The 25,410-nt window shown below is 40.4% G+C and overlaps 1 protein-coding gene across 3 annotated transcripts in view; it reads left to right on the plus strand.

The window, feature by feature from the left end:
• LOC117560059 (neuronal-specific septin-3-like) overlaps positions 1-23,030 on the plus strand; it is a 115,265-nt gene extending 92,235 nt beyond the window's left edge. For all 3 annotated transcript variants that reach the window (XM_034236809.1, XM_034236812.1, XM_034236810.1), the window contains 9 exons: positions 7,133-7,558; positions 9,821-9,949; positions 16,184-16,265; positions 16,799-16,936; positions 18,101-18,218; positions 18,368-18,463; positions 18,600-18,696; positions 19,522-19,573; positions 19,815-23,030. In XM_034236809.1, the coding sequence (XP_034092700.1) occupies positions 7,133-7,558; positions 9,821-9,949; positions 16,184-16,265; positions 16,799-16,936; positions 18,101-18,218; positions 18,368-18,463; positions 18,600-18,696; positions 19,522-19,573; positions 19,815-19,980 (1,304 nt within the window). In that variant the 3' untranslated portion in view covers positions 19,981-23,030. The remainder of the gene's footprint in view (positions 1-7,132; positions 7,559-9,820; positions 9,950-16,183; positions 16,266-16,798; positions 16,937-18,100; positions 18,219-18,367; positions 18,464-18,599; positions 18,697-19,521; positions 19,574-19,814) is intronic.
• The last annotated feature ends 2,380 nt before the right edge of the window (positions 23,031-25,410 follow it).

The following is a 25,410-nucleotide window of genomic DNA, read 5'->3' on the forward strand; positions in this document are numbered from 1 at the left end:
AACATGTATTGACACATGCCATATGATAAGGTGCATGAACACCTGAAATCACAGCTGACTGCAGGAGAGAGGAGGACCATGTTATAGTTTGGCTGCAGCTCGCTGATTGGCTGCTGGAGAATGAGGTGAAATGTAATAGGTTAAAGAGAACGCCTGTGATGAGCTGATTATATGCAGCTGCGGAGTGAATGTATATACATCCAGTCTTCCTGAAAGAACTTGCGCTGAGCTTCATTTCAATCTTGAAAAAAAAGATAAATAACACAAATTTAAATTGCCCCACAAATAATAAATAAACACATGAGCCATATAACCATGGGACATGGGGACACAGCTAATACATGCTGCCATCACATCGAAGTTAGAGGCCTTTGCATATTTAAAACCAGTGCCAAATATGTCAAATCTGTAAAGTTTTTGTAAAACTACAGAAACAAGCTCTCAATGGCCACCAGTCTGCAGATTACACACATCCATTTCACAAGAGATGTAACAAAGATGTTTGCACTGCCGACAGTCATTATTTCAAACAGTATGAACACATTTAACGCAGAATGCTCATTCATTTGTTTGCCTCGACCACGATGGTTGCCATCGTATGGTCAGATCCTGGGGTGGACCGGTCACTGATGAAGGCGATATTCATGTCCTTTTGAAGCACATTAAATATATAGGTTAGCGCATAAGAGATAATGAATTAGGTAATTGCATACTTTTTAAACTGTCACTCTTAGCTAATTCAGAGCCATTATTACCAGCTGCTAAAGCAACGCTGGTATTATTTTCACCTATTGAGTCTGCATGTGTGTGTCGTCATGGCAATGTGGCCCTGAAGACACACAGAGGTGCTTTTGAGTACTTTGCCTAGTGTTTAAATGCATGTGGACAGATTTTGTCAATCACAACCGTGCAAGTTTTAGTATCTTCTCATCTGTTTAGCAGGTTCCATACAATATGTGAACTGGTTAAGAGAAGAGCAGAAGCCACTTTTCAAATGTTACACAATCCTTTTCCCATGCCATTGCTGTCAACACCTATCCATGCTGAACGTTGCTAAGATATTATTGATTGGGGTGTGGCCAAAAGTGCAATATGCTTCAAAATGTAACTGACAGAGAGCAGTGCTTTTGTCCTGTGACACTGTGCCCGTGGATTTTATTTTATTTCAAGATTTTTAATTACGTCGCTAAACTCCTTGAAAAGGTCCTCTTCCTTTTCTCCAAGGTACACAACAAGGCAGCGGATAGCTATAGTTCTCTGCGTAATTCAATTGTATTGTGCTATCTTTGAAAAAGGAAAAAAAGAGAAATGACCCATAGAATATATTCTGAATGGGTGACTGCCAACAACTTGCATTTCAATGACAACTCTAAATAACGATCCTACCTCAAGAAGCATGTCCTTGATCTGCTTCACAGAGATTCATTTTGAATCAAAAGCGATATCACTATAGTAACCAAAGTATTTTTACTCTCACAGTAGCCTCTACTACTTTGTATCCTCTCACAGAACTATTCACAGTTCAAAGGCTGCTAATGTTGGTCAAACAGTTTGCCTATACAGAGCAACTACAAGGCTATCTACTAGGGATGTAACGATACCAAAAACTCACGGTACGATAATATCGCGATGAAAAGTCCATGGTACGATATGTATCGCGATATTGAAAAATAAAGGAAAACAATGTTTGTTTTTTTTTAACTTTCATTTTTTTTAAATTGATTAAATAATAAATCTGATTTGTACAGCATTTTAGTAGGATAGTAGTATTTTAAAGTGTCAACAATATAATAATCAGACCCTGCAATAGAATAAATCAAGTTTTACTTTAGTTTTTCAAGTAACTCAACTCTAACTCTCTCACTCACTCACTCAGCGTCATCAAGGTTATCTTTTAGGAATATGAGCATGTCCACATTTCCAGGTAGAAGCTGGGATGTTTGGGCGTTTACAAAATCCCCTGCTGTGGAAACAACTCTCTTGCTTGGTACTGATGTTGCTGGGACAGAGAGATATGCTTTGGCCATGGGTGACAGCAGTGGGTCAAACTGTGCATTGTCTCTCCACCACTTCAAAAACAATACAGTTGTTGCCAAGAAGGTGAAGCTTATTGACAGGGCGAGATATAAATATACTGTTGGTACTTGTCAATGTCTCTAGGTGTGTACTAGCCCTGTAAATACGATGTCCTTTTGTGTTATCTGTTTTAGGTTCATGTTGTAACCTACTTGTTGCCATGTTGGACAGGTCTCCCTTGAAAAAGAGATCGATGATCTCAATGGGACCACCTGGTTAAATAAAGGTTAAAAAAAAAAAATGTATTTATTATTTTAAATCGCGGTAGATTTAGTCAGTCTCACGACGGTAATGAGACATTTATTTACCGCGATATTCGATATATCGTTACATCCCTACTATCTACTGTATTTGAATAACAAAAGATGACACTCACCTTAAAATGTCCTTTGTATATTTCTATTTGTCTTAACTGTGGGAACTTGTCCAGGCATGTTAAGTGGGAGTGGACTTGAAATCCTTAACTCAAGGTGTAGAACAATTAAGTTATCAAGCTAATTGCATTACTTACTACAACTTGAATTTAGTTTGAAGTCAATTAACGCAGAAATCAGAATTCAGATTACACACAATATTAAGTTGATGTAATTACCAACATTATTACGTCAACACAACTTATAAATTAATGTTTGCAACTTAAAATGTTTATCTAAATCAATTCACTCACATTTTTATCTTGCAACCATGCATTTCATTAAGTGGAGGTGAAAGGTCGCCTGAATTCGTTTTTAGAGTGTACCTTCAGGGTCACTCTTTGCTCTTCTTTTATTGAAGAAACACAGTAGTATTCAGTTGCCTCTCTGCAAACAGTACAAATGTGTCATCTCCACTCTTTTAGTCACTATTTGAACCAGGTCACTGTTTATACCTAATATAAGTCTATGTACAATATATAATAACAACAACAAGCCTAAACATGGCATATGTCAAGTTGTACTATGAAGGACATTTGTTATATGATAAGCCGGGGTGTCATCCTTTGTTGCATGTCATATAAAGAGCACTTGTTTACTTCAATATTTCAGGACCTGTATGTTAGCCTTGAATATCCCTTAAATACATTTTAATAAATAGAAAAATACATTTTGATTATTATTTGCAAATTATTATTGTTTGCAAATGATATATCTCTATGATATTTCTTTTAGCATTGTTGTAATTGAACCTGTTTTATTTAGAAAGCAAAGTGACATGTTCAAGAGTTTTGGCCTATTTTACATTTTAATTTAAAAACCCTCACAAGAACCTGTTAGTTTCTTTCGACCCACAGAAACTCAAGAGTAAACATTTCTTGACTTATGGATGTTTTAATAATACTCAACTTGCCTTCATTTGAGTTCCCTCTTAATAATAAAAACCAGATGATTTAATTGAAATCAATCTACCTGTCAGAGAATGAGTTTCTCTCATATGATCCATGACATTCCAAGATTTGTTATAACTCCTGCAGTAAGTTACTACTGTGAATTGTGTCTAAAACGGCCCTGGATTAGAAAGAGAAATCAGTCTCCTTCTATCTTCTTCTTGAGCCTCTCAATGGTCATGCTGGCGTCCTGAGCAAACACTTCATACTGTCTCCTTCTCCTGTGGGTGCTCTGTTTGCTTTTCTCATGTGTCTCTAGTCACCGGGTTACCGAGTCCTATTCATTAGTCTGTCCATGTTATTGTCCGTGCTATGGCTCCCATGTCTTTACTGTTACATATTGAGACACATGCTGATCAAATATCAAGTTGGCTAAAGATATCGCCAACATTTAGTATCACCTCTTTCATTGTATGACACTTTTCTTGGCATTACGTCTATTTATATAGAATTTAAAGTTTAAAATACTACTACGACTACTCTGCAATATGTTGTTTCTCAGTGTGCATTCTGAGTATTTACAGTATGAACTGCAGTAAAGTATAATTGATGACACATACCTGCGTTGGAATGCATCAAAGTATTTGTATAAACTATAGTGACTGGCTCTCTCAAAATGTAAGTGTTTCTCCTTACTCATCTCTAAGTGTTTTACAGGTCAGTGTATATGGGCACTCCACTGATTTAGTATTGCACCTTCATAAAGCTGTGGGAACTCACAAAAGACACATTATTAAATCTAAAGGGGCAATCCGACAGTTAGGGAAGAGGATTAGGGCACATAGAAATATTTTAAAAAGCTGACCAAAAGTTTTTGTTTGTTTTACTTCTGAGAAAAAGGCCTGAAGTGTCAGAATGTTGACTTTAATCTCAGAGTTCTGAGGTAAAAACAATTCAGACTTTTTTCTAATAAGCTTTGAATTCTGAGAATGAAATCAGAATATAGTCTTCAGGTCAAATCTAAAAAGAAATCAAAGTGGCCCTAATCCTCTTCTATAGACAACAAAGAGCCTTCAAGCCTGGCAGTGTGTTAAAAGGTACAGCAAGTACATGTCCATCTGTGCTCTGTTGGTTAATAGTGAAACACCTCCTGCTTTAGTAAAGTGTGAAACTGACTGATACGTAAAACCCCTCCTCTCTGTCCTGACTCAGGGGGATTGGTTCTGTTCCAATGCTCGAACAGGTGGATATTTATAGCTGATTAAATTATGTGGACTGACACTAACCAACTGTGTGTGTGTGTGTGTGTGTGTGTGTGTGTGTGTGTGTGTGTGTGTGTGTGTGTGTGTGTGTGTGTGTGTGTGTGTGTGTGTGTGTGTGTGTGTGTGTGTGTGTGTGTGTGTGTGTGTGTGTGGCGTACATGTGTGTGCAATCCGTAAGATGGCACAGCTCAATGAGTCAAGCAGAAACACAAAAACATACACACACAGTCATTCTGGTTTCAGACGACTGTGTCATAATTGCATTGCACTGTAAGTCCATACAAGTACACATACACACACACACATGCACACACGCACAACTACAAGTTCACAGGGGGATTGTCAGTTCTATCCAATCCTCTTACAGCACTGACTAGACAAGACTAGACACACAAACTCACACGCACACACACAAACACAGATAAGAGAAGGATAGAATTCAGTTACTTAGACCAGTGTGTGTGTGTGTGTGGGTATGTGTGAGTGGCCTAGCATTACTATACTTGTGGGGACCTAAATCTGTTTACACAGTCACGTGTGGGGACTCACCTCCCTTATGGGGACAAATTGGAGGTCCCCATGGGGGGAATCATTCATTCTAGGGTGAAGACTTGGTTAGGGTTAGGTTAAGGGTTAGGGTTAGGTATGTGTTGGTTATGGTTAAGGTTAGGATAAGTCTCCAGGAAATGCATGTAAGTCAATGTAGTGTCCCCTGAAGTGATGTATACATGGTATATGTGTGTGTGAGTGAGTGTGTGTGGCTATGTGAGTGTGTGTGTTAATAAGGTAAACCTTTGTAACATGTACCCGTTGAACAGGATAAATGTAGCTTCTACTCGTTCTTTGCGAGAGTGAGATGAGGTAATAGTAAGGGTAATAGTGTCATGTCAATGAGCTGGAGATTAGCCTAGTTTAGCATAAACAGCTAGCCTGCCTCTGTCCCAAGTTCAAAAATACCAACATCTCTAAAGCTCACAAACATGTTATAGCTTGTTGTTTCATCTGTGGGTTTTAAAGGGTGAGTTATGTGCCGGAACTATTATTTGACACATTAATACATCATCACAGCACTCCAGTCGGTGTTGCTCCACACAGCCTGATCCTGACGTAGCCTCACCTAGCTCTCAGCCTCCTCTTTGTTTTTGCTCACATCTGTCACAACAAAGTCTACGGAGCTGTTTTTCAGAAATAGTTCTTCTCTCAGTATTTCTCTTCATGTTCTGTGTTTCACAGCAGCTACATGTTGCATGTTCAGTAAAACTCCGTAGCCCAATGTATCCACCTTGTTAACCTTTCACCCCCCACTCTCCATCTTATAGTAGCAGACAGCTTTTCCAGAAGTCCTTTAGAAGTCCAATATAGTTACAGTATTAGTGACAGTACAGACAAAAGTACAACAAATTATAAGAGTAAGTGTAATGTATGAAATATTACGTAAGAGGAATAGGACCAAATGTGAATTTTTGTTTGTATCTGAAGTGCATTTTTTTTTGTTCTGATAGAAAGTCTGAGGTTAAAGTCCGAATTATTTTTTCATAGAGTTTCAAGATAAAAGTCAGAATTCTGACATTTTCTCACAATTCTAACTTCAGAAACTCTCATCCTGTTCTGTAAATTATAGAGACAAGCACATGTTAGTAATACTCAGTATAATCAAAATAAGTAGCAGCATTTTTAAGTGAACCTTTTGAAATTGTAAATAATGTATGTTTGTATTGCACATAAAATGATAATTGCATTGTACTGAAGTAGCAGCAGAATAATAAAGAGTGTGTATTGCACACAATCTCAACAGTGTGTATTGTGGGGGGGTCTACCAGGGGCCGTAGTGGTTTTAGAGTCTGACCGCTGCAGGAAGGAAGGACCTGTGGTATCTCTCCCTGAGACAGCCGGGGGGAGGGGGGGAAGCAGCCTGTCACTGAAGGAGCTGCTCAGAGGAGACATGTCCCCTCAGAGGAGACATGTCTTAGGGGGACATGTTGCCTGCAGGGAGGACAGCTTATATATACCCAAAAATGCCCACTTGAACCCTCAGAAAGCCACATCAATGACGGAGAGATACGCAGCTACTTCCTGCAGCAGTCACACTTTAGTAGACCTCCACACATATAACACCCCTGTCGTGCAATATCACCTATGTGCAATATATATATTTATACCGATTTATAATTTGTATTATCACTATCAATAACTGTGCAATATACTTTGTACTTTCATTACTGTAACCTGGCAGCTATCACACTATCTCTACATGCTACACTTGTTTTTTATTTTATAAAAAATAAAAACCCCTGGTACTGTGCTTATTGTTGTCCACCAAGAGAGGTACTTTTTTCCATTTGTATTTGTGTAATTTCTATCTATGATATTGTATCCATGCCTCTTAATTAATATTGTGTCTCTTTACTTTTGCTGTAACAATTTCCCCTCTGTGGGACTCATGAAGAGATTCTGATTCTGATGTCTGAGCTCTTTCTTTCTGTATGAACAGAAACTGCTGGAGAGCTGGAGACGGACTCACTCAGCCCAATGGAGGACGGAGAGGAGAAGGAGAGGGGCATCATGGGACTGCAAGACGACAGCAAGTGCCAACCAGGACAACCAGCCCCCATGGACTCCCAGAATTCCATACCTGAAACAGGACAGAACGGAGTGGTGGTCGGTACAGAGATGGAGGAGAAGGGAATGGAGGAAGGAGACTTGAAGAAGGAGATGGAGGAAGGAGACTTGAAGAAGGAGATGGGGATGGAGGTGGAGGCCGAGGTGAAGGTGGAGCTGTGCCAGTCAGGGCACGGCCTGCAGGTGAGCTTCATCCGAGGCACTGACCTGTTCGGATACGTGGGCATCGAGGCGGTGCTGGACCAGATGAGGCGCAAGACCATGAAGGCCGGCCTGGAGTTCAACATCATGGTGGTCGGTGAGTCTGAAACACAACTCCTGCTTCGTTAAGTGACATCATCTTTGTGCTCATGTATTGCACAAAGAACTAACACTGCGAGTGTGTGCAGTGTCTACAGAATGCCTGTGTCTGATGTTGAGGATTTGCCAGTTTTTTTGGCTGCCTTCCGTGATGCATGTAGATTGACACTTTGCCTCGATCCTTGCTCAATAAGTCCTTTTGCGGCAAATTCTGCATGCCATTTAAATTTAAATTCAGAGGTCAGAACTGGGTGTGTTTACCTCATTCCAGTAGCACAAGCCAGAAGAAGAGGGATGACCGCAGCAAAGTTGTCTCCTTGTTTACAGCGTTAGCAGTCACCTCAGGTTAGCCATTGTTATCAATACCGGTTTGTAACTACGGTACCATATGTACAGTTGATATAATGTGACACAAATCATACAGAAGAGCTACAAAAAATAAATTATCTGTATGGCGAGGTGTCTCCGAGTTTCCGATAGCTCACCTGGTAGGGACCCAGGTTTGAATACGACCTGTGGATCTTTACGGACGTTATCCCCTCTGTCTCCCTTTCTATCTCTTTGATAAAGGCTACAACTGTCCCAAATTTGGTCTTTTATTAACGAAGAAAATTCAAGAGGTACTATCTCTGTTAGTCTGCATGCGCTCCCATGCTGTGGCGCGATGCAGTTTAAGATCAGAAGAGTTTCACTCTAAGGAGGTCTTACATGACCAGGTTTTATCAATCCACCAGACCAGGGTGGCTTCAATGACAGGCTTTCTTCATCCCCAACCGTTTGACTGCTTAACGTAACTTTAGGAACTCTAAGCTTTGCTACTCCCCATTGGGCCGTTATTGGCAGTTTTTCATAAGCTCTGAGGGGACTAAAGTATTTAATTCAGAGAAAATTGTAGCACCAACCTCAAGTATCAGACAGGCAACCCTGAGGGAAGGTATCAAGGGAGTAAGTAAAGTAGAGAAGTACAATAGAGTCACTAGGTAATTTGACTTTTAAATATATAAATGTTTCAACATTTAAAAATGCATGTAAAGATCAGCCAGGGTTGCCTGCCTGTCATTGGCAGGTTTCTAAAAGACACCAAATGCACAACAATATGTTTTCTTTCATATGTAGAAACAGTGTCTAACACATAAAGGAAAGTGTATGTGTGGGTGTTAGCCAACTTCTACCCGATTCAAACCCACCCTGCATTGCGGCAAGCTTACAGTTGACCAAAGGCGAGGCTCACATGATGCCACCAGGTCACTGACAGGTTGTAGGATTTCCTTTTACTTCTTTGTGCTTTCCCTTTTCACTTAAATACAAATAAACTCAAAAGCAATGTCCTATATATACACATGGCATCGTAAAAATATGCTCTGTGTAATGATATGTGGCTGATGGGTCTCTTCCTCTTTGAAATATATAGTTTGCTTTTGGTACTGGAAGAGGAAGTATGATTCTTGAAGGGAAGTGGTTTGGAGAGTTGGGGCTGTCGCTCCTTCCTGCTACATGAAGAGGTGATAAACACTTCCCCTGCCGTTGGACTGAAACAAGAAGTTTCCTCTTGATAATTCAATATAGATCAAAGCTGAACTAGAGGAGGTCTCTTTAAGTGATTCTAATAACCAATATCTATTGAATTCAGAATATGTAGATATGAAAAGAGGCAGAATGCGACACACGCCTGTTACACTGGGAACAAATCCATTTGCATTTTAGTTTCTGTGTGATTGTGCAGAACAGCAGTACACTAGTTTGCCATCTTTGTATCATCTTATAAACCTACTATGGTTATACAGTTACCGATTCAGACACACAGCATTCATGTGGAGTGGGAACTCTGACTATTTCTCACCTCCAAATATGTATTAAAGCAGCTTTAAAAATGTTTTTAATGTCTTATTTAATCAAAAGAGTGGTGAGTAATTGATGTCCAAATGAGTGAATTATTCCATTAAGTCAGTATTCCATTACTATTATGTTTATATTTAAGTTTATCTTTTCCTTGAGCACTCTTACTAATTTTATAAAGATAAAGCAAAAATAATAACGCATTTCTAATTCTGATTCTGACGTACTATGTATAGAGAGTTGTTGCTAACCATGACAGGAAACCTAGTGTTTAGTATTTAATATGTGGTTGGGGTTTGGGGGAGTGGTTGTACGTCTGAACCACTAATCCAAGTCTCTTCTCAGATAAGGAGACATGGCGTATACAACCCAGCGTTACAGATACTTAGAGGATGTTTAAAGCTCTGGTTCTATGTGTCTGCAGGTCAGAGTGGGTTGGGGAAGTCCACGCTGGTCAACACTCTGTTCAAGTCCAAAGTCAGCCGGAAGTCATGCACGAGCAACTACGAAGAGAAGATCTCCAAAACGGTCAAACTGCACTCAGTCAGCCACGGTAAGAGTTTGTCTACTCTCGTCTTTCTGCTACAACTGATTCCATGTGTTCAGTGTGAGGACTGAAGATACATAGCAGACAGCACTGACATTACATTACATGTCACTTGTTAGACGCTTTTATCCAAAGCGACTTCCATACTCAATACTGTGGACAATCCCCACAGGAGCACTTTGGGGTGAAGTGTCTCAGGGACACAACGACATGCTGACTGCAGTGGGGTTTGAACCTGTGCTCCCCTGATCCCAACACCAACGCTCGAGTCCACTGCGCCACACACCTCTGTGTGTGTGACATCATACTATTACATTAGTTGTTCTTTAGCTTCTTGTCTCATGACCAGAAACTCCAGCATGGGCTGTCTGTTACCTTTCAAACAACCACATTTTAGCGTTATCATAGTTAGCACGTTAGCATACAGATGTCTGAAATTGCACTCAGCGACCGTGTCATCACCACATGTTGGGCTCCTCAACCATGGATGTATAATAAGAACTAGATACAGCGTGGGAGGCGGGGCCTCATTCATTCCTATGAGAGCTGCTCATTAGCGCATGATGATAAAATGGCCCAACCTTTGAGAGAGTGAAACGTCACAGATTACCCAGCATGCCTGAGAAGTACCCATATGTGCACTCATAGAGCATGCGCAACTTTAACCAAAATGCTCGTTCACATCAAGCACGTCAATTTGCGTACACGTAACAGCACCGCGCGTTCATGACAGCATGGTAATGGGTTGTTGTTATCATGGATTTGATATGAACGAGGCGGCAGTTAGCAGCTAGCGGCTAGCTAGTAATGATGCTAATGTACACATCAATCGTTATGCACTTATATTACGCTGTAACAGGATCTAGTGATATCCAACAGAGCTTCATTTAGCATGAAATTATTATTGCACTGTATATATATATATATTGATATACAGTGCAATATGATTCTTAGTGCAATACGAAGCTACAGGGACGTTAATAATGTCGGTAATATTAACTTTATTTAATACAACATTTACGGTACAATATTTAATCATACAGCCCATGTATGATAATGAATTACAGCAAACATGTGCAATATATCCATTATTACAGCTCCGTGGGATGGCAGTAAGACGATATGGATCCGTTCTTATTGTGCATCCATGGGTAAAGATAAACGCAACTCACATTGGTTCCTCATACAGCATCTCTGTAAACTACGTGTATTCACTGAATTTCACTCTGCCTTTAACGGCTCGTTGTAGCTCCAATAGCTCCAGCCCCACCCAATGTGCCGGGCGGCGCGGTCCCGTGGGTTAGATGGGCGTTCATAATGCAGAGGGAAATGACTCTCAGAATAACGTTATTAGCACATTTTTACAACTTGAGGAATTAATGTTTTTAATAAGGGCTATACAAGTGTGCATACTGGGTAGTTTATTTAGTTTAAAAAAAATTATCCAACGAGTTACAGACCACTCTTTCCCCATGTAAGTCAATGGGAAAAAGTGTTTCCGGGCCTGGCAACCAAACGGAAGTGTAGTACCGCCGTTTGGCCAGCACGAATATTTTCATCTGAGTCCGGCGCACTTCCTGGGGGCTTGGGCTCAACACTTCCCAAAACTCAGTCAGAGGCCATGCTGAGCTCACAGCCTTTAAAGAGAGGAGAATCTGGGAAGGGAAAGTTAGCTAGCTAGCAGCGATATCATTTGCGGTACTAAATCATTACAGACTGCGCAGTTAACCCAATACAAATGTATGTGGATTTCTTTTCAACACCATTACAGTTTTACATTTACATATCAAACACAAGAATAACTTTTATTTCTATCGTGCTGCTTTCACTGGAGGAGTCGCGGCTAGTTGCGTAAGTTTCGTTATAGCCAACATGTTGATCGTCGTTGGACACGTCAACTCAATGCTGTCATTATTCTGTGAGTTGAAGTACTAATGTAAAAAGACATTTGGCCAAAGAAACATATGATCTGTCTCTCGTTGTCATAAGAATGCTCTTATCATCCGTGACTTAAAGAATGTGAAGCAGCAGACCATGACACGGTCCATAAACATCTTCACTCTCACATGTTCTCTCAGTGTAATACAGGCCTGTCACATTTACGCTCTGCACACTCTTGGACAGAAAGCAGGTAAAACTGTTCAGGAAAACTCTGTCTAGGTATAAATGTGAACATTTACAGCATTGCAGGAAAAAGCCTAAATATGGTCACAAAATTCAGAAGCAAATTGTGGATTCCTAGTTGAATGTTAGTCTTCGTACTGTCATACATCCCAAGTCTGGATACCTAATGTAAATCTGACAAGCTATTTTAAACAAGAGCACATAAAGGGGTCATAAAACATGCAGTTTTCATGAAAATGTTTCACTTCACTTTTCCAAAAGTTATGACAGTATTAAAAGGGACCACCAAAATGTTGGGGTTCGAGTATGAGCAAGTCTGGTTATAACAATAATTCATGATAATAAATAATAATAAACTATTCATATTTATAAAGTCCTAAATAGAAGTTGATAATAACTGGCCCTACAGTGAATTGCACACTTAACATCTAGGAAGAGATCTTTAGTAACCTGTGTGTGGGATGGAGGAGAATGGTCCCTTAGTTGTTTACCATGTAGTTAGCTCGATGCTAACTTGTTGGATGCTATAGTTGAGTTTAGCCGACTGTGGCTAACTGCTGATGTCAAAGGTCACAGGCTACAGTAACCAATAAGTATTGTAGGTAACATGGCTGTCCTCAGGCGGGGCACTTACAAGTGGAGAAACAGGAAGTGGTTTAAGATTTTTAAAACAAAAGACGATGTGAAATTAGGATGCATGGGTTAGTTGCCATAAAATGAAACCTTTTGACAATATGCTCAGTGTTTTTGTACGACAGCAATAAAAATGCATTTATTTATTTCTTGGATTAAACATGACTTCAAACACAGAAGACAATTGACGTGACAGTGTATGTCAGAACTTGAAGTAGTCACCCTGATGTCACCTATTGGTTGGGGCCCTTTGGTTTGGCATATTCTGTCGGTCGACATCTTTATTTGGTACCCGAAATGACCGGAGATGGTGGAGCTAAAAACACCTTTAAACAATAGGTTAGAAATATCACTTTTATTAACTGAAAACACAATCTGTAAAAAAATATGGAGTAAGTAAGCCAAAAACAATCACAAGGTAACCTAGAGCCTTACCACTGCTTTGTGGTCTGTTTGACTCTTAATAGGAATACAGTTCACAGTAACACACATCATGTTCTGTTGAAGAAGAATCAAAACGAGAGAGAGATTGAGAGATTGAGACCATAAACTCTCACCTGTTGCATTGGCTTCACTTTCAGACCCGGAGTAGGAGATTTGGATTCAGGTTCTTTATTTGTGCCCGTAGGTAGATTTGCTTTGCAGATAAAAGACAAGGGATCCATTATAACACACATTTTAAAGACAACAGACACATCTCTTCAAAAAGCTCCATCACATCCTACAAACATGAGCAATCCACAAAGTTGATATATAAATAGGCATTGCTTCCATAGTGTGACACTGCTATAACTTGTTCATTTGAGCTATAGCTGCTGGAATAAAGCTGTTTTTATACACTTTGGGACGAAAAACCTCCGGCCAGAAGACGAAGCTTAAACTCTTAAACTGTGTGCAGAGGGTGGGAGTCATCGTGATCGTAACGATTAAAGAAAAACTAAGTTAAGTGTGTGAGGTTGTGATATTTTCTGTGCAGAAGTGGAAACTGTCGTGATGGTGAAGCTAAAGAAAAGGTGGAAGGGGTCATAAAAATGCAGGCAGCATGTTGATGAGACAACAGGATGTGAGGAGCAGATACAGAAGTGAAGCTCGCCTCCACACCGTCAGACTGAAACTGGACCTTAGGTCTGTGTTTCTCTTCAGCTGTGTCCCGAGTGAAACAGCCGACAGTTAGCTCTTTAGGTCATTCTGCTATACTTTGTAAGGTCGACTGTTATTTTCATTCATTTGTTAGCAAAAGCAGCTTCAGAGTCTTTACATTTACTACCACTGCCTCAGGGACAAACTGAGAGGCGTTTACAGACTCGTCGTCACCTCCAAATACCTGCTCGCATCTCTTTAAACATCCTCATGGCGGACGTGGAGACTTCCCCGGAGCGTCAGATCTGGAGTTACTGTACACATGTCGGGCCATGCTGACCGCAAAGCAGGTGTGACCCTCCAGCAACTGTGAAGCCCATTAGAAACCTAGTAAAAGGAGTGTGTGTGTGTGTGTGTGTGTGTGTGCGTGCGTGCACATGTTTTTTCTATCAGTCCTAGCTCTTTACTGTCCCTTGTAAGAGTGTGAAATACAATGTGAGACCCCGTTGTCCAAGTACACAGAAAGTAGCAACATTTATTTTCTCTTTCATACGTCTTGATGAATCCCCAGATGAATGGATGTCATTCCATCATAAAATGTGATTAATATTCCTAACATGTATACTGACATGTATGTTCTTCAGGACATGTGTCTGTGGTTCAGGTGGTGTGAACCAGTAAAACCAGTTGTCTGCTCCACAAAGTGTTACTTTGCAGGTTGTTGAAAATGTTAATGAGCAGGTTCCAGAGGGGTGCTCTCATGCTTCCACTCAGAGGAGATTCCTGAGTGCTTAGTCAACAATGGAAATGGACCCAAATGATAGTCTTCACTCAAACATCCACACGTCGCCACACTACACTGACTCAGCAAAGGTATCACTTTGATCCAATCATTACACGTTTTACTTCCTGTGCTTTCAAGGATTTACCATACCCATAGCCACATCCTAATCTCACTCTAAAGGCTCACAACTTTACACACCAGCAGCTTTTTTAATTATATATCTTTATGTCAATATAATATATTGACATAAAGATAAAATATAAATTACATTAAATGGCCCGCTGGCCCGGAAGCACTATTTGACACCCCGGGCCAGCATAACGTACTTTCCACTTGCCCGCTCGGGCCACTACAAATATTGCTTTAAAAAAAACAAAAAACAAAAAACAGTAAGACATAAAATCACATTGTCCTGTGGTATTGGTATTTTGACAAGCAATTGAAGGAGCGCTTCAATACAGACTTTCGCGCCAGCTAACCATTCGACCAAAATGTTTTTAATACCTGCACTAACCGGCCAAGCGCCGGGCAAAAAACAATCTTCAAATAAAGAAAGTCACCGGAGGAGTTAAAGGAGAGTGACGGGAAAAGGGAGAGAAAGTTTCAGCCAGCTTGATCGATGGAGTTGGTTTCAATATGAAGACATAAACAAGGTCTTCTGTCGGCTCTGTACATCAATGCCCACCTATGCTGACAAGTAAGTGAAGAGTAGAACATATAAAGGTATTGGCTATAGGGAAATGTCCCAGCAGTTTAGGATAATGAAGGTTCTAATCTAATCTATTACATAGCCATTACATTTCTAACTCCTGATAATGACAGGAAGGCAGAAAGCGCATTATACTAATAATAATACTCATAGCCGAAATGTCATCCTACTTTTTTTCTTTTAACAATGACCACAATATAATTATTTTAATAAACCAAATATGAACAATTGAGGAAAATGAGGAAGAACTGATGATTCAAATGTACAAGTAGTAATGTAGTTAGTGCATACATTACTATTGCAACAAATGTGTTCATTTTTTTCATTATTAGAGTCGATTTGTTTGGACGAATGCTCCGGGCCAGTGGTTACAATGGTGGGGCCAGTGATAAGGAAAATCTACTGGCCCTTAATGTCTACCCCTGAATATATGTTTTCAAACTGTTGTGCCGTTTAGTATTTCCATAAAATAATCTAATTTGTCGGACATGAGTGGTGTAGGAAGCTGTAGCTCAAACTAAGATGGCAAACTATACGAATCCTTTTAAAACTTGAAAAAGCTAGGTGTAATTTTTCAGGGTTTTATTTCATCACGCCACTGAATCAGCCTTGAGCCTCCCTTATGCCATCTCTTTAGTCATGAACTAACTTGAAACATTATCAACCGTAACCCTAAAGCCAACTCTACAACGTAACTTTGGAATCACAAATACACAGGGATCTCAGAATGATTGGAAACCATGACACTAGTACCAAACTGAACCTGAAGATACTTTGGATATCCCGCCTGGTTCCACTACCCTCATGGCACAACATCCTCTACTGTTCAACAATGTGATGTGATTACATTCACTTTTAATGTTTAACTCCTGCACATGTAACCCCTCTCCCTCTGTCCCTCTCTGTGTAGTGATTGAGGAGAAGGGGGTGAGGATGAAGCTCACAGTGATCGATACTCCAGGATTTGGTGACCAGATCAACAACGAGAACTGGTGAGTGGTAGAAGGATGGGGAGAGAAAAGACCGATGCCTGGAAGCAGAGTAGGAGATGGTGCTTCCCAGATCTGAGTTAAAAAGTGTGCAGATGACTGCATGCAGTTGCTGTGATCAGCACGCAACTAAGTCAAAGGGAAATGTAGTCTTTGAAAGATAGACGTTATTGATTTTGTTATAGTCATACTCACCAGTAACCACAGTAATGAAAATGTTAAAGTGAAAAATGAATGTGTTCCCTCAGAGGTATCGTTTATGTAATATTATTAGTTTTGAGTATATTTGCACATGAGCAACCCTAACCCTAACCCACAGCTGCGACCAACAAGAATGGCTTTGATAGCATTTTCAGATACCTTAAACACACAATATCAAGTAGGGAATTTGCAGTATAGAATATTTAGTGGGGGCTCTGTCTTAAGGTTACATTTACATCAAAGATAATGATATCAGAGCATCTGATTGCAGGTATCTCTGGGGCAAAGTATAAACGTTGCCTTGGTAACACTGTCTCCTCTGCTCCTCTCTCCAGCTGGGAGCCCATAGTGAAGCATGTCAACGAGCAGTATGAGAAATACCTGAGAGAAGAGCTGCATATCAACAGGAAGAGGAGGATACCAGACAGCAGGGTCCACTGCTGCATCTACTTCCTCCCCCCCACCGGACACAGGTCAGCCCTCAGACCTGGCTCTCTGATTTATTTAGCTTTATTTCCAGCAGAGCATTTTGCACTTTATTGTGTCAGTAACATTTCATTTCATTTCAAACCTTTATTTATCCAGGTGAATCCCTTGAGATCATTGATCTCTTTTTCAAGGGAGACCTGCTCAACATATTTTATTCCAAACCATATCGGTTTGATCAGCACTGTGACCTTTGGAATTGAACCTGTTGATAACACCACTGTAATGCTAGGCGCAAGGAAATGAGCATGAGGAAGCCGCTTCATCCTTTAATTACATTTCACCTTCAGAAACTGTTCACTTTCAATGCCCCTCCGACACAGGGCGACAGTGACACATGACGCACAACAGCAGTCACATCCAGGACATGTTTTTCACAAAAGATTGAAGGGAGAGGTTACGCAAGCTGCTCGAGGCAGCCTGTCTGATGCTCTGCAGTCATGTTTCAGTACAGACTTAGATATTAAGTCCAAAGGAAACTTGAGTTGACAAATGAAAAGCAGCACACTTTATTGAAAGACTATTATTATGATGCTGTCATCAAACCAATAACCTGGCTCTGATACGGTATTGTCTCAGTGTGTCATTACTGCAGAGGACACTACCGTGTGCAATCGCTGTGTTCAGGTCCTTCATTCCTTCAGCTTGCTTCATGTTCTCTTCTCCTCCAGTATTACCTGTCGCAGGTGAGCTACAGTGTGACCTCAGCCTGTGCACATAGCTGCCATTGATCTACAGTCATGCTAGTGGCTTTCTGGGAATGTATGTTTAAAAAATGCTTATTGGCAGGTCACATTTCCCGCATTTTCATCACTTGATTGTAACCATGGCTTGCTATAAAGAGAGAATACATTATTTATTTATGTATCTACTGCAAGCTACTTTCGTAGATTTTAGCATTTATCTGTTGCTGATAGGAGTGTTGTCAGTTTTCGCCTGAAACCTGAAATGAAAGTGCTGTTAAAAGGGATAACCGAAGTCCTTAGTTTGTCCTGAGGGAACAGTCTGAGCAACATAGCCATCAATGGAGTCATATTGCTAGCATAGCTAAAAAATGAATTTGTTTTTCTTCAGCTTTTGGCTGTGATGGTGTACATTTTGACACTTTGAAAAAGTACATCCAAGCTGACCAGAGGTCTGTCTGCTTCCAGGTTACGCCTAATCGATGTTGAGTTCATGAAGAGGTTGGGAAAGATAGTGAGCATCGTACCTGTCATCGCCAAAGCCGACACACTCACCATTGAGGAAAGACAGGAGTTCAAAGAGAGGGTAAGGGACAACACAAACACACACACTCAACTAAATGTTATTTTCTTTAGTTCCTTACGTGTCCTCCAGATGATGTTTTAAAGCGTTAAAAGAACTAAACCTTGTTTCTTGCTTCGGTAAATCTTTAATAACCTCTGACTCATTGACAGATAAGGCAAGACCTAGCAGCCAATGGGATTCGTGTTTACCCCCAGAAAGAGTATGATGAGGATCCGGAGGACAGCATCCTTAATGACAGGATCAGGGTAACGTCTACACTCCTGTACACTACTCACTATGTCTATACCTGTTGGTGCTGTTCTGATAGCTCACATGTTAAAATGATAGATGGGCCTGTGGGACGTGATCATTGAACATTGTTATTTCATATTGTGTGTTCAGGAAAGCATTCCCTTCGCTGTGGTGGGAACGGATAAGGAGCACCAGGTGAATGGACACAAGGTGCTGGGACGTAAAACAAAGTGGGGAATCATTGAAGGTAGAGCATCACTCTAACATCAAATCTGATATTTACATTCACTTCTTATAGTTGCTACTGCATGGATGTGCAGCAAAGGCTTTAAAGGACTATAGCAGCTGCCTCTTACTTACTTACTTTACTTACTACTATGTGATGATGATGTTTCCTGAAATGATATATTCACTCCCAGGCCACATGTGGGGCATGGGGATACTTTCCAACCCTCCCGATTTTCGCAGGAGACTCCCGATTTCACTGCCCTCTCCCGGTTTCCTCCCGGAGTCATATTTCTCCCGCATTTCTCCCGATTTCTGACAAAATCAGATTTACTCACGACTGTTTCCACTCGGACTTTAATACAGCTACACCATTGTTTGGTTTCCATGGTAGCGCGTCTCTTTAGTAACGCGCGCAACTGAAAGTCTGAGAGGGTGTTCAGCATGGTGAGGAACTCGACCCTCTGCTCACTCCTTTCCTGTAAAATACAGGTCCAGCCCACACAAGCTCCATCAAGGATGGTGCTACAGGCCGCAAGGCAGTGCACTTACAACTACAATAAGCAGGTGTAGATGTTCAGAAGTCTGTTTCCCCGCTGCGAGGCTAACAGTTCTAACAGCACCGGCGATCAACTAGCACCCCCGCGCGGTGGTTTTGAAAGGGTGATGCTGCTTTCTGAGGTCTCAAGGTTGGCAAGTATGGGCATGGGATATTTAATAAAACATACAGACACATAAGTCTCCACTGTATCTGATTCTTCCAACAAAAGGTCCTCTTTCTCTGGAACTGAGTTCACTGGCTGCATTGGAAAGTAAAAGTTAAAATAATTGTGTTTCTGTTCCACAGTTGAAAATGTGGAACACTGTGAGTTTGCCAACCTGAGAGATCTGCTCATCAGGTGAGATTGACTGCGTTACTACACCTTATCATAACAACATGTCATTTGTGAGAACCATAAGAGTCACTGAATGTTAAACAAACCACTGCGATGGTCAATATGAATTTCAATCCATCAACCAAAGTGCCACACAAATCATGTGACTGATGGCAGCTGAATAATAATAATAGAATAAGACAGAGTAGCATAATGATGACCAAGCTTTGAATCTTCCTTTCTGTTTCTGTTGTTCTTTACAAAGGTCTCACCTGCAGGACCTGAAAGACGTGACGCACAACATCCACTACGAGACGTACCGCGTCCGGCGGCTCAACGAGAGCAACGTGAGCTTCAGTGAGCTGGGCCTGGCCCCGTGGCCCCTGGAGAACGGGACCGATGACAGGGGCCAATCAGAGAGCCACCTCTGATCCTCAGAGGAACGATCACGCTCATCCAATCACAACGAGAGATGTGAAAAAGAAAGATATGTTTTTATATTTCCTTTTTTCCCCACATAAAAAATTAGATGGAGAATTTGTTTTCCTCTTTTACTATATGGGACATGCTAGTGAATTGTTTTGAATGAAAAATGATATTTGAATTTGTATTACAATACATAATAAATGCATCAGATTTGGATATATGTGAAGCAAAGTGAGCGAGCATGGTCACGCATACAGGGCAGGGAGAGCAGCACGATGACAGGGAACAGACTAAGATTAACATTGAGGTGTGTCAGCACCTTGGTGTTAGCTATATCAATTGTATATTATATGGCCAAAAGTATGTGGACAGTCCCACACCCATGAAATGTCCAGGTGTCCACAAATGTTTGGCAATGCAGTTTATCATTATTGTTTAGAAGTTTGACCCTAATGGAGGATGCCGTTTAAATGTTTAAGATTTTTTTATAAAGCTTTCAGGCCACATTTAAGTGCCTAAAGAAAGGAACATGCTTAATATGTCCATCATCACGTTTTTTCATAGACTTCTATTAACTGACGTCTACTTCTTGACATGGATAGAATGAAACTAGTCACTAGGTCATTGGTTGAGTACTGCTTAAGCTAGTGGAAGTACCTCACTCTCTTGCTCAGTGCTCCACCCAGTGGAGACAATGAACAGAAGCATTCAGTGTGAGATGCTCGTGAGAACACGGAAGACATACAAAAGACATAAATAACACAAGTTATATCATCAGTATAATATTGAATTGTTCTAGGTGAGATATTTATGGTCAAGTCTTATTTCCACACGTCACTGGGCAGATGAGGTTTAGGATAGGATAGCTTATGTGTGAATTATAACCTACAGTTTGTATTATTAGTGGTGTTCTCCATGTATCATTGCTCAGTTAAAGTGGACTGTCTCCTGTCACATAACTGCAGGACAGTAGAGAAAATGTTTTTTGCCATTAAATATGGGCATTAATAGGAAAAAGTGTCAGTATTTCCATTTCATTTCAACAATATTGACTAGGAATTCAGGGGATGAATTGATATAATTTACATTTTGTGAGAGGCTGTTGACTCTCTTAAGATTCACTGAATTCCTCTTGAGTTTCTTTCTAAGTCATGCATGCAATATGCTTAACCAGTTATACACCTCACAAGATTGTTGCACAAAAGGTGTTCATTATGCACATCCAACAAGCGTACTCACACCTTGACAGCAGCACAAAGAATGACAGTAAATAAAAAGAGTAGTAAAAAAGAAATCAAAGTAACTACCCTGACAGAGGTGTGACCTCTGGCCTTCTGAAGGACACTATACAACATCACAATAATGATCATGATAAAAAACAAGCTTCTCCTCCATTATCTCCCGTGATCTGAAAAGTTAAAAGATGATCTACTAAAGCATTGTGAGCGTGCAGCAGCATATGCTCTCCCCTAATTGGGAACATTTGAAAATGAAACTGCAGCTCAGACACAGGACACAGGCTCTTAATTGATCATATTTCCCGCCATTGTTAACACATTTTGACAAACGACATAAATGTGCCTTATCATCAAAAGGTGTGTAGTTGGATTGTTTACCTGCTCAAACCAAGTGGAGTTATAGGTATTTTTCATTGAAAGGGTGAAAGCTTCTTCTTGCTCAGTGTTTAGGTGTAGCTGATCACAACATTACACAACAGCAGGGCACTGGGTAGTTCTCTTTCAATAACAGATGAATGAATGAATACTCCAGCCCTGACAGCTTCCGCCTCTTATGTTCAGTCAGCTCCAGGATACTCTGTGATGGTTGAATGATATTGTATGTAATCACCTCTTGTTTCCTGCCTGCCATCATTAATACAGAGAGCTTGAGTGACAATTTGCATGATATTCATTCAGCAAAGGGTGCTTTTCTGTTAGAACATTAATGACAGCTGTACTACTGGTGGCCATGGTGCAGCTGGAGCTGGATTAGAATCAATCATCATCATCAAGTTTGACCATCTGTGCCTTGGTTTTGCCCTCATGCTTGTTAAAAAATAAAAACATCATAACAGCCATCTTTCAGACTGCAAACCAGTTCCACACACTAGGACATTTGCTGCCAAGCCATAAAAACAACATTTTATTTGACCAAATAACTTAATTGTATAGTTTGATTGTAGAAATGTTTCACACTCAATGTATCTGCTCTCATTTCCAGGTAGAAAGTAGATCCAGTAGAGCAAAAGAGAATGGGGTTGTGAGTGCAGCCGCATGGCGTTAGCCCAGAAGCTAATGGTTAGCAATCAATGAAATAAAGCAAATAGAACCTTGGGTCATAGGAACGTTTTTGAGTCTTAAATGTGCAGAGTGGCTTCAGGTTCTAGTTGTACGCTAGTGCAGCAAGCTAGCTATTGAAACTGACTGAAAACAATTGAGCTCCTCCGAGGGAGGAAAATGCTTGTTATATATGTCCTATAATGTTCTAGATGTTCAGAGTTGTTATTCCTTTTTTCTTTACACTTGTACTTTTTTTACTGTCAAAGTCCTCTGTTAAAAAGGTCCAGAAGCTACTCCTTGACAGGTGTTACTACTTAAATGTTCTACAACTGCTTGTGAAATGTAAACCATGCTCAGCTGTTTTTTAATAGATAACTGAATATATAAATGAAAATGTAGACTACTTCCTGTAACTTCACATAATGTTGAGTGAGAGTAGGCTCCATGCTAGTACGTTAGCTTAGTTAGCACCTGTTTCTGTCGCTAAATCTTCCTTTTTACAGAGTTATGGCTCAACTTAATGTTATCCAAAATGCCAGTTATCATCAGTACTGACAACCAACCCACCACCGACACAATTCCCATGAATGCTGATCACATACAGCATACAGACATTCTGCTCCGTATCCTGAACCTGTCAGCCCTCCACCCTTGTATTTTATACTCAGCATGTACTAACAGATTTTGTATGAATATTGTTTTTGTTTTTTTATATAGTATAAATGATGCACATGTTAACACTGTTGATTTACAAATAAATACTTGTCACCTTCTCAGTCCAGTGTGAATTCTTTGTAATACATTTGCACCATCTCAAAAGCAACACTTCTGGAGCCTCAGACCACCAGGGCCCCCAAAGCCACTGTGTGTCATTTAGTTTGTCATCGTAAAGTTCCCATTTATACTGTGTTATATAAGTGTTGCTGGAAGTTTGTGCCTTTTTGTCATCTGGGTATAGACCCCGTAGTGGAGGTGAAATGCCTCCCTCTATGGATAGATATTACACATTGCATTTGTAATACCCACACCAAAATACATAGAAGGATTAAACTAGATTGTGTCTTATGACTTACTTATTAAGGAATATTTTTATAAACAAGGCCTTAGATTTAGGTAAATCAGCTGACTGAATATTACATGTTCAATTAACAAGCTGCCAAACAAAGTGATACCAGAACCTGTGGCTGCTAATCCAGCTTTCGTCACTTCATCATTAATTCTATAAGTACCTTGGTGTTCATATAGATAGTACACTCAGCTGGAGGGTCCATGTTAAGGGTCTGTGCTCTAGACTTCAACAGCGATTGTATTTTCTGCGTAGACTCCGGGCTTACGGAGTCGAGCAGAAGTTCATGTTACTGTTCTAACATGCAGTGTTGGAGAGCATCATTAGGTATGGTATTACTGCCTGGTACGGTAACTTGACAGTGCAGTCAAAGTCACAGATCGCTCGCCTGGTACAGACTGCTATGAAAATGATAGGGGTTAAAAAACATCCATCCCTCCAAAACATATATGAAGAGTCCATTCTTAGACAGGCACAACAAATGGTGTCTGATCCCACCCACATACTCCACCCAGAATTCCAGCTCCTACCTTCTGGTAGAAGATTCAGGGCTCCCAAGAGCAGGCTGAACCGCTATAAGCACTCATTACACTTCTTAATACTCACATGTAATGAAATGTACTTTTTAACTGTTGACCATGAGGGTTGTGCAATAAGTCGCCATTGTCAGTATGTGCGTCTGTGTATTGTGTTTGTTCAAACGGTGTATGACTGATGATTTGTGTGTATGTATTTGAATGTTTACTATGTTTGTATATGTACATGTATTCGGAACTGCAGGACGGAGTCCGGAACAAATTTCCTTATCGTATCGTATCATCATTAATTCACTGTGAGTCTGATGTTTTTGAAACATTAAACCAGCATTTATAAGTATTTACATTTCAACATTTATTTAATATACACTGTAATATGAAATGATCGCCATAATTTAACAGGTAATTATCATTGAATCAAGATCTTCAGCCTCTTTTTTGTTGTGTTGTCTTTACCTTGAAAACAGTGACACGTTTTGAGCATGAAAGTTCATTCTTGGAAGTAATAGTTTTTAAAAAGAATCCCAATGCAAGGCTTACCCCTAAGGTTCCAATGACCTATCAGTCTCTATCAGCAGTGGTCTATCATCATGGGGTGTGAGTGAGCTTAAACTGTTGCTGTCCACAGACTCCTGCTCGATGACCTTTGACCTTCCCTCAGTGAATGTGGTGAGAGGTCTGTTGGTCCCAGACAGCTGATGTTGTCCAGGGTCACGTTCACTGATGTAGATCCACACAGCTTTCATGTGATGTCACTGTACCCCGAGGAATTACATCTGTTTAGAGTTCCACACGTGATGGATGATGAGTCTGTTTATCTGCTCTGCCTGTTACTGACCCTGCCAGATTTTGGATCCCAAGTATTCTGCCTGTCCCTTATTGGACCTGTTTGTCAGATGTCCTGGTTCTGCTTTGGTGTTGTATTACATACACACTGAGTATGCCTGTACCACTGAACTATATAGTTATTTAAATAAATATAAATTTGACTCTAATGGATCCAACGTGATTCTTAAAACATTAGCTACTGGTCAGTCTTTACACATTTCTAACAACTATAATTATTTGACAGAAGTAATAGCGGCCTAATTTGTTTGTAAAATACCCATTACCCGAATAGTCAAAGAATGAAGGAGTCAAATACTATATACGATATGCTGCATCATCTTACAAATGCAGCTCTTGAATGTTACAAGTCCAGCAGCCGCGGCGTTATGGGTGGGCCTACTGGGCCTAGGCCCACCCACTCTGGCACTGGGGCTGGGCCCACCCCTTCATTGATCAAAAATGACTGATAGTTTACCAACATTTTTTATTTAGATTATCAAAATTAACAATTAAATAATAAAATAAGAGCAAACATGTGTTTCCCTTTAAAAGCAACATGAATTAATGAAATCAGGCAACGTAAAATGTGAATTGGACCAAACTCATAGTCGAAGCGCAGGAGCAAACACATTGTAGAACGTCTCGCGGCCGGGCGCAGATGAAGGAGGACAGTGGACTGGACAGACACAAAAAATATACCGCACTCACTAACGATGTCACAACAAT

The sequence above is a fragment of the Gymnodraco acuticeps genome, unplaced genomic scaffold (genome assembly GCF_902827175.1).
Source record: "Gymnodraco acuticeps unplaced genomic scaffold, fGymAcu1.1, whole genome shotgun sequence".
In the NCBI taxonomy this organism is placed as follows: domain Eukaryota; kingdom Metazoa; phylum Chordata; class Actinopteri; order Perciformes; family Bathydraconidae; genus Gymnodraco; species Gymnodraco acuticeps.